Source organism: Myotis lucifugus, unplaced genomic scaffold (genome assembly GCF_000147115.1).
Source record: "Myotis lucifugus unplaced genomic scaffold, Myoluc2.0 scaffold_19, whole genome shotgun sequence".
Taxonomy (NCBI): domain Eukaryota; kingdom Metazoa; phylum Chordata; class Mammalia; order Chiroptera; family Vespertilionidae; genus Myotis; species Myotis lucifugus.
In genome coordinates this window covers 12,060,438-12,070,443 of record NW_005871067.1, presented here as the reverse complement: position 1 = coordinate 12,070,443, position 10,006 = coordinate 12,060,438, and the positions used below count along the sequence as shown (strand labels likewise).

Here is a 10,006-nt window from a genome sequence, read left to right as displayed (position 1 = left end):
CCACGAACTGAGTGTTTGTTTATAGGACGGATGTAGAAAGATGAAGATGTGAGCTCTACCCACAAGCCCTCCATTCCTTACCCCTTCCAGCTTCTGATGGCTGCCAATAATCCTTGGTGCTCCTTGGCTTGTAACTACATCATGCTAGTCTCTGCCTGTGTCTTCATATGACCTTGTACTGTTTGTGGTCTCCCCTTTTTTAAAAAAATACTTATTCAGATTATTACAGATTTTATTCTTTTTTCCCCCCATAGCTCCCCTCCACCCAGTTCCCACCCCACCCCATGCCCTTATCCCCCCCTGACCCCCGACTGTCCTCAACCATAGGTGTAAGATTTTTGTCCAGTCTCTTCCTGCACCCCCCACACCCCTTCCCCCAGAGAGTTGTCAGTCCACTTCTTTTCTATGCCCCTGATTCTATTATATTCACCAGTTTATTCTGTCCATCAGATTTTTTATTCACTTGATTTTTAGATTCACTTGTTGATAGATATGTATTTGTTGTCACTTTGTTGTTCATAACTTTTATCTTTACCTTTTTCTACTTCTTCCTTTTCTTAAAGAATACCCTTCAGCATTTCATATAATACTGGTTTGGTGGTGATGAACTCCTTTAGCTTTTCCTTATCTGTGAAGCTCTTTATCTGACCTTCAATTCTAAATGATAGCTTTGCTGGGTAGAGTAATCTTGGTTGTAGGTTCTTGCTATTCATCACTTTGAATATTTCTTGCCACTGCCTTCTGGCCTGCATAGTTTCTGTTGAGAAATCAGCTGACAGTCATATGGGTACTCCCTTGTAGGTAACTGACTGTTTTTCTCTTGCTGCTTTTAAGATTCTCTCTTTGTCTTTTGCCCTTGGCATTTTAATTATGATATGTCTTGGTGTGGTCCTCTTTGGATTCCTCTTGTTTGGGGTTCTCTGCACTTCCTGGACTTGTAAGTCTATTTCTTTCACCAGGTAGGGGAGTTTTCTGTCATTATTTCTTCAAATAGGTTTTCAATATCTTGCTCTCTCCCTTCTGGCACCCCCATAATTCAGATGTTGGTACGCTTGAAGTTGTCCCAGAGGCTCCTTACACTGTCTTCATATTTTTGGATTCTTTTTTTCTTTTTGCTCTTCCAGTGGGTGTTTTTTGCTTCCTCATATTTCCAATCTTTGACTTGATTCTTGGGATCCTCTAGTCTTGTGGGAGGCCGCCCATTATCTTCACTAGCAGAGAAGTGCAAACAAGGATCCCGGAATGCTGGTGACCCTTGAACCCATGGCAAGGGCCAGAGTTATGCACCGATTGTCTAGTCCTGATAATGGGGGCTTAAGCTATTTCTTGATCAAATAGTCTCAGAGTAAATCCTCCTAATATTTACTGACCTTTTAAGATAGTCTGTTACTGCAATTATCTGCCTGACTAAGGGTTTTATGCTTAGCCAAAGTGAATAAAAGGCTGGCGAGGCCTGGGCACCGGTGGAAATCCTTCCCCTTGAGTTGGACTTGCCCACCTGGCCCCCCAATATTTCCAAATTATCTCTTGTCTCTTCTCTTTCATTTGTGTGCGGCTCCTCTTCCAGATCCTGAACCCTGAACCACGTGGGATGTGGGGGAAATAAACATACACAAGTCTCTTAAATCTCTGTATATTATTCTTTATTTCAGTCAGTGTATTCTTAATTTCTGTCTGATCCTTTTCCATTTATTTCTGGCATTCTCACTAAGTTCCTCGGAGGTCTCACTAAGTTCCTTGGAGGTTTCTAGAACATTCTTGAGTAACCTTATAACTGGTTTTGAACTCTATATCCAGTATTTTGCTTTCTTCCATTTCTTTCATTTGTGACATGTTTCTTTGTCTCCACATTTTGGCTGCTTCCCTGTGTTTGTTTCTATGTATTGGGTAGCTGCTAAGTCTCCTTGAGTTGATAGAGTGGCCTTGTGTGGTAGGTGTCCTATAGGGCCCAGTGACTCGGCCTCCCCAATCACCTGAGGTAGACACTCTTGGTGCACCCCTTTGTGGGCTGTGTGCACAGTCTTGTTGTAGTTGAGCCTTGATTGCTGTTGGTATCACTGGGAGGAATTGACCTCCAGGCCAGTTGGCAGTGAGGACCTGCTGTGTCTACAATGGAAGAGCTGCTGTGCAGGAGACACTCTTATGGGAAAGGACTTGCTTCAGTGGGGCTTTGGTGCTTACTGAGTCTGCCCCTTGAGTGTGTCACTTATGGATGTGAAGAGTTGTAGTCTGGTATGGTCTCACACTGATGACTGGCTACACTTGCTCTTGGATCTCCAAGGAGGTGCAAAGTCAGCCTCTGCCTGGAGTCACCCAGCAGGAGCTACAGAGAAATCTGCAGATTCCTCCTCTTTGTATTGGATTTGGAAGTGCCCAGACGAGACCCAGCTGTGAAGTAAGGCAGGCTGCTGCTGCCGGCCTTTGGCCTTCTTTTAATAGCTTTGGGGCTCCCTGACCCAGCTGCTGCCTGTTTGACAGGTTTTAGGCTGAGAAGGAACAGGCCATTCATATGCAAAAGCCACTGCACACAGTTTGGGTGTGGTTGTAAATTGGGTGGGGCGCCTGGTGATCTCAGGGAATCACCAGGGGGGAACAAACAGTAATGGCTGTCAGTTAGTCCTGCGCCTTTGAGGTTCCAGTGCAGGAACAATGACCATTGCAAGCACCTCTGTCAGTCTCAATGCGCTTTCTTCACCTCTCCAGTTATAGTACTTCCACTCAGCCAGTTTTCCTGTGGTTCTGGGTGATAGTTGTAATTTTGATGTGGTTGTGAGAGGCAGCAAGTACAGGTGTTGCCCTTTGCTGCCATCTTGGTTCTCCCCCATTTATTGTATTCTTCATTTCTGATTGGTTCTTGTTTGTTTTCTATCTTCTTTTTTAAACCTTTATTATTGAGATTATTACAGATGTCCCCCTTTTCCCCCAATTGCCCCCCTCCACCTGGTTCCCACTGTGCCCCAAGCCTTCACCACCCTATTGTCTGTTTCCATACATAATGCATATCTACACTAATAAAAGACAAAGATGCTAATTGACTGTAGCTTTGCCACGCCCACCAGCCAATCAGAGCAACTATATGCAAATTAACCCAACCAAGAGGCCGCCAGCAGCCACGGAGTTGGAGCAAGCAGGAAGCTTGGTTGCCCCGGCGATGGAGGAAGCCAAGCTTCCCGCCTGCTCTGGCGGGCTGTGGCCTCCACAAAAGGCAACAAAGTTTCAATTATAGAAGCTAAATAAATCCCAGATACCTGCTTCCAGCCAGCCTCCAATGGGAGCTTGGGTGGCTGGGAGCTGTGGCCAGCCTGCAAACAGCCATCAGCCCCTGACCTAGGATGGCCACACCCTCATGGGGTGAGGGTCCCTGCTGGGGGGCTTGGCCAGCCTGCAAACAGCCATCAGCCTCTCACCTAGGCTGGCCAGGGACCCCAGCAGGACCGTCCACCCTGAAGGGGGTGTGGCCAGCCTGAAAATGGCCCTCAGCCCCTCACCCAGGCTGGCCAGGCACCCCAGTGGGTTCCCCCCCCTGATCTGGGACACCCTTCAGGGCAAACCAGCTGGCCCCCACCCATGCACCAGGCCTCTATCCTATATAATAAAAGGGTAATATGCAAATTGACCCTAACAGCGGAATGACTGGTCACTATGACACACACTGACCACCAGGGGGCAGACGCTCAATGCAGGAGCTGCCCCCTGGTGGTCAGTGTGCTCCCACAGAGGGAGCTCTGCTCAGCCACAAGCCAGGCTGATGGCTGCCAGCACAGCGGTGGTGGCAGGAGCCTCTCCCGCCTCCCCAGCAGGGCTAAGGATGTCTGACTGCAGCTTAGGTCTGCTCCCCGCTGGCAAGTGGACATCCCCCGAGGGCTCCCGGGCTGCCAGAGGGATGTCTGACTGCCAGCTTAGGCCCAATCCCCCGGGGAGCGGGCCTAAGCCAGCAGGTGGTCATCCCCCGAGGGGTCCCAGACTGCGAGAGGGCACAGGCCAGGCTGAGGGACCCTCCCGAGTGCACAAATGTTTGTGCACCGGGCCTCTAGTCTATAATAATAATAAACATGTAATATGCAAAATGACTGAACAGCCCAGACAGTGGAACGACCCAGACGAAGGCTGGGGCTGCGAGGGCCGAAGCCAGCTTGGAGCTGCCAAAGGCCTACTCTTGCACAAATTTTTGTGCATCAGGCCTCTAGGATGTATATAAGTTCTTTGGGTTAATCTTCTTCCCAGCCCCACTCCACCTTTCCCTCTGAAGATTCATCAGTCTGTTCCATGTTTCCATACCACTCCCTTCTGGCCTGCAACGTTTCTGTTGAGAAATCAGCTGACAGTCATATAGGTGCTCACTTGTAGGTTTTTAAGATTCTCTCTTTGTCTTCAGTCTTTGGCATTTTAATTATGATGTGTCTTGGTCCCTTTGGGTTCATCTTGTTTGGGACTCTCTATGCTTCCTGGACTTGTATGTCTATTTCTTTCACCAGGTAGGGGAAGTTTTCTGACATTTTTTCAAATAGGTTTTTGATTTCTTGCTCCCTCTCTTCTCCTCCCAGTATCCCCAGGATGTGAATGTTGGTGCACTTGAAGTTGTCCCAGAGGCTCATTACACTATTTTCATATTTTTGGATTCTTTTTTCTTTTTGCTCTTCCGGTTGGGTGTTATTTGCTTTCTTATATTCCAAATCTTTGATTTGGTTCTTGGCTTCCTCTACTCTACCGTTGATCCTCTGTAATTATTCTTTATATCAGTTAGTGTATACTTCATTTTTGACTGGTCCTTTCTTATATTGTTGATGTTCTCACTAAGTTCCTTAAAGTTGCTTTTAAGCATTGTTTTGAATGCTGTATCTGGTAGTTTCTTGCTTCCATTTCACTTAATTTTTTCTGGAGATTTATTCTGTTCTTTCATTTGTGACATGTTTCTTTGTCTCTGCATTTTGGCTGCATCCTTGTGTTTGTTTCTATGTATAGGTATATCTGCTATGTCTCCTGGTCTTAGTAGACTGGCCTTATGTAGTAGGTGTCCTGTGGGGCCAGTGTCACAGTCTCCCTAAGTCACCTGAGCCAGGTGCTCCAGGTATGTCCCTGGGTGGGTTGTGTGTGCCCTGTTCTAGTTGAGCCTTGATTGTTGTTGGATGCCGTAGACCAATTCCAGCATGTCGTAATTTCAAGAGTTTCATCAAAAGGTTGATGAGACTTGGGGACACAACAGGGTTGAGTCACACATGTAGTCACCTGTTGGGAATGGCTAAAGGCATTTCCCCAAACCTGAATAGGAAACTGATTGTGGCTGCCAGACAGTTAAAGGGCATCTTAATCTACATGTTATTGCCTCCTACTGGCCAAACACCTGAACAGCTGTAGGCTATTCCCCAAACTGACAATGCTTCTGTACCCTTTGACACCTTACCCTTTGTAGTGTATTATCTCCACCTTGCCTTAGGACAAATTGTGTGAATAAAAGCAAGGGTCCTAGGCAAGGAGGGACTCTTCAGTTCCTTTAGCTGAAGGTCCTCTGACCCCCAATGCCTTTCAAAATTATAACTCGTCTCTGGACTCTTTATTAGTCTCTGGATTCTTATGTCATCTACGTGCAGCCCCTTTTCCAGATCCCTGAACCCTTCTTGATGCTGGGACATGAACCCTGGCATAAATAGACGCCCGAAGTGGGACTTTCTGAACCCTGGAAGCACCGGCCGTTGGCATGTCAGTGGACTGTGTCTTTTTAATTATGATATGTCTTGGTGTGGGCCTCTTTGGGTTCATCTCATTCATTATAGCAGAGGAGCTGTTGCATAGGGGCTGATCCCATGGAACAGGATTCATTTTAGCAGGGCTCTGGTGCCAGCTGAGCCTACCCTTTGGTGGTGTCATTTGTGAAGGTGGTTGGGTAGTGCTCTGATGTGGTCTGAATCAGACCACTGGGTGTGTTGGTTCCAGGGCCTCTTGTGAGGGACCAAATTCAGCCATTGCCTTTGCTCTGCCTGGGGCCACTTGGTATGACCTACAAAGTGACCTATAGATGTTTGCCACTTGTGCTGGGCTTAGAGGTGTCTGGGAGAACCTAAGCTGTGAACTGAGGCTGGCTGCCACTAGTGCTAGGCTTGGAGCTGCTTAGCAAGAGGAAAGACAAGGTGTCTACATCAATGATAACTTTTTTTCCCTCAGAAGATTCCTTTATTAACACATTTCATACCGCATAGAAATCTCTAAGACATACGCCAGGGACCGCACGTTTTTGGGCAAACTGCACGTTATTTAAATCATCATTACTACAGATCATAATGCACTTTAGGTTTTGTTTTTCAATAATTATAACATTTTTATTTACAAAAACAATTAAACAATTAAAGTTCCTAGTACTTTTTTAACATATGGTACTGCGTAAAACATTTTCCTCTATGAAAAGGGACCAAACAAAATTTATATAAGTATCTAGATTCGCTCCTTTTTCCATGGGCGGCACAAACTCTGCAGGCTCTCGTAGGAAATTTTTTCTTTCCACTCGCTGGAATACACGTAGGTTCATGCTGCTTCATATCACCTGACAACCTTTTGGGTGGATCTTTACGAGGTGCTTTCCTTGCACCCCAGGGGAAGGACTGGACAGATTTGTCCCTGGTTCCGGAGAGCCTTCATTATTGTCATCCGTTATCCAGTCTCATGCCACGGATAGCAGAAACTGTTTATACTTCATTTTTGCTTGTGGATTGAGGACGTTGGACACTCTAAATGAATTGAAAAGTCCACAGTTTATAAGGTACAGCACTACTTTTTTTGTCCATTTCATCGTTTTCCTTAGAATGGAACAACACGAAAGGAAGTGTATCAGTTTCGTTGGTTTCCTTCCTTTTTCTGAGAGAGGGCATTTCTAAAAGTGCCAGGAACTTGAAGACGAAGACTATTCAAATGACCAAAATACAATGTAACTGCAATGCTTTATGGGTTCGTGCAATTATATAGTTTTTCGTAGATTGACCTGCACGGTTTCCACCAATGAGATCGCTTCATTCGATGTGGACAAGACAGTGTGTTGACATCTAAGGTCCATAACAGATGGCGCATGAAAAATGAGAAAACTCATGAGCGGTCCTTAACAGATGGCGTGCAAAACATGAGAAAGCTCGTGAGCGGTACGAAAGGTGTTAAAACTGAGTGACATTGATAAGGGGACAGTGCAAAAAATTTTGGTCCAGGAAAAAAAACATAATCCTTATATAATAAAAGCCCAGTATGCAAATTGTTCAACTGGGAGTTGGACCGCTCACTATGATATGCGCTGACCACCAGGGGGTGGTGCAGAACATGGCATGTGTCGGTGGTGCAGCGCTAGCAGCGGGCGGCAGTGGAGGCACTGCCAGCCCTGATGGGCCCTGATAAAGAGTGGGACCGTGGTGGGATGGTAGAGCAGGTGAGTGGGCAGCACCAGGCCAAGGCAGGTGCGAGCAGGCACCCAATCACCCTGCAGATGGCTACCTGCGTTAGTGGCGGGGGGCGGGGCCACTGCCTGGCTCCCAGGCTCTGAGAGAGCCGGGTGGGGGGCCCAGCCCCGACTGATCATCCTGAAGATGCCAACCAGTGGCTGGAAGGCCCTGATTGCCTGATTGGCCCCAGGCCCCAGGTTGTGACGGAGAACAACCTGGGTGGGTGGCAGCAACCAACCTCCCGCGGTGCCCAGGTAGAGGGCTGCAACCTCTCGCCAGACTACCTGGGGGTGTGAGTCCCTGGGACGGAAGTGCGGTGAGAATGCGGGGTGTCCGCCAAGCTTGCTCTCACTCCCCCTGCTACCCTCCCCCGGGACGCAGGTCTCATGCACTGGGGAAGCCCCCGTATCCCGGTACCGGGGACCTGTGAAGAGCCAGGCTGCAGCTGCCAGGACTGCAGGGGGCTAGTCGGGCTCCCCATGGGTACGTGCAGAAGCTGGTCTGCAAGGCCAGCCGGGAGAGAGCGCGCTGCCTGTCTGGCTTCCGTGTGGCATGGCTGGATGGTCCAGAGGCCCATGCTGTGCCCGGGCCCATGGTGTCCAGTCGCACTCACCACATCTCCGTGTGGGGACTTGGTGGCTGTGACTCAGGCGGAGGGGTGCATGCGGAGGCCCGGGTGCTGCTCAGGGCCCAGAGGTCAGCTGGGACCTGCTCTTCCATGCCAGACACTCACACTTTGATCACTGGCCCGGCCTAGGGACTGCACCTGTGCACAAATTTCGTGCACTGGTCCTCTAGTACAGTTAAAAAGTTATCTTCAACAGGACACTGTGTAGGAATGCTGAGCTGCTTTCTCATGGTTCCAGCCCCAAGAACAGAGGTTGTCCAGTCACCGGGGAGAAGCTTTCAAGGAAGGGGTGGGATAATAGCAGGAAGAGGAAGAGAGAGAGAATATTCTGCTGTCCCCAGTGTGGAACTGGCATGTGTTGTAAATGTTTCCCTCCACGTCCCGCGTGGTTCAGGGTTCAGGATCTGGAAGAGGAGCCACACACAAATGAAAGAGAAAAGACGAGATAATTTGGGAATATTGGGGGCCAGGCGGGTAAGTCCAACTCAAGAGGAAGGACTTCCACCCGTGCTCAGACCATACCAACTCTTAAGGGGTCAGAGGTAAACAAGGCAGTGGTTACCATAGTTACACAGTTCTTGTGAGTTTCACCTGTTTTGACCATAGTTACACTTCCTGCACTTCCCTCAGCCCATTAGCCTCCCAGATAAGATCCAGGAAGTGTTATAAGGTCAAGCCTAATTAAGCTAAGAGGACTGAGCCCTCTAAACTGGGACTTGTTTGTGATTTTGCCAGCAGGTCAGTCTGAGGCTCAACCCTATATCGGTTCCCCACAGCATGGATACCAAGCTGGGGGATGTAATTGCAGGAGCCTGAGGAAGGGGTGGGGAAGCATGGGCTTTGTCAGGTCTATGGGTTTAGAGCCCCTGCCCAACAGAATTCCCCTTGCTGTGTTGAGTATGCAAGCCTGGGATTCAGGGAAGGGGTGGACTTGGTGGGGTAACAGCATAATCTGGGTAGTGAACTTGGCCTTTACCAAGGCACAGATGGAAGTCAGGACTACATTGCCACACAGGGACCCCTGCCTCACACCTTGCTAAACTTCTGGTTCCTGGATTAGGAGTTTGGGGTTAAGGTCGGCTTTGGGGGTCGGTCAAGTGTGGCCCTCCTTTTGCCCTGTTCCCTTCTCTCTCCCCAGTCTAACCCAAATTACCTCCCTCTCCTGTTACACCTCTTGTTTAGATGATCGTGAAAAACATGTATTTGATTTTTAATCAAAAATGCTTTGTTTTCTGTAAATGTGTCTTTTGGCACTCATGATCTTTGTTCTCCTCCCTCTTCCCACCTGCCCACATCCTCAGATGAGAGAAACGTGGCTGAATGCAGATATCATGCTCAGGACCCTCCAGGTCACTTTCCAGAAGGTACTAAAAGGGGAGGAAGAGGCTCCCACATGGGGAGAGCTGTTTCCTGTCTGTTTTCTCATCTGTAAAATGGGCATTAACAGTAATACCCATCTCTTCAGTTATTATCTGTTGGATTTAAATGGAAGGTGTTTAGAACTGGCTCTGACATGTAGTAGGTGCCCAATAAATGCTTTCTTTTTTAAATTCTTTGCCCCACTTTTCTGTGTTTTAAATATCTCATCTGTATAACAGCTGCAGTATGTGTCCTGGCCAGACAGAGGGGTCCACAGCTATCCTGACTATATTTTCGCCATGGTGGAGGATCCTGTTACCTCCAGGGATCTGGCCCCAGCCCCTTCTGTGTCCGCTGAAGGTTAAGGAAATTGGGGTCTGGTGGGACAGAGGGGACTGGGAATGGGGAAAGGAGGCTTGGAGAGAGTCTTGCAGTTTGAATGCCTATTTTGAGTAACCTGAGACCAAACTTGTTCATATTGTATCAACTGAAATTGTTAGCATTTATTGAAGGTCAACTGCCTACTGGGGAGTAAACTCAGGAGTTGATGCTCAACAGATGTAAGCAATTAAAGAGTTGTCTTATTTTTTTAAATATGTTTTTT

The 10,006-nt window shown here is 48.0% G+C and overlaps 1 protein-coding gene across 1 annotated transcript in view; it reads left to right on the top strand.

Annotated features, from left to right (window-relative positions):
• Window positions 1-8,586: 8,586 nt before the first annotated feature.
• PTPN18 (protein tyrosine phosphatase, non-receptor type 18) overlaps window positions 8,587-10,006 on the top strand; it is a gene marked incomplete at its 3' end in the record, with an annotated part of 16,709 nt that continues 15,289 nt past the window's right edge. The window contains 3 exon segments of the mRNA XM_023751309.1: window positions 8,587-9,428; window positions 9,642-9,714; window positions 9,717-9,762. Of these exon segments, the coding sequence (XP_023607077.1) occupies window positions 9,282-9,428; window positions 9,642-9,714; window positions 9,717-9,762 (266 nt within the window).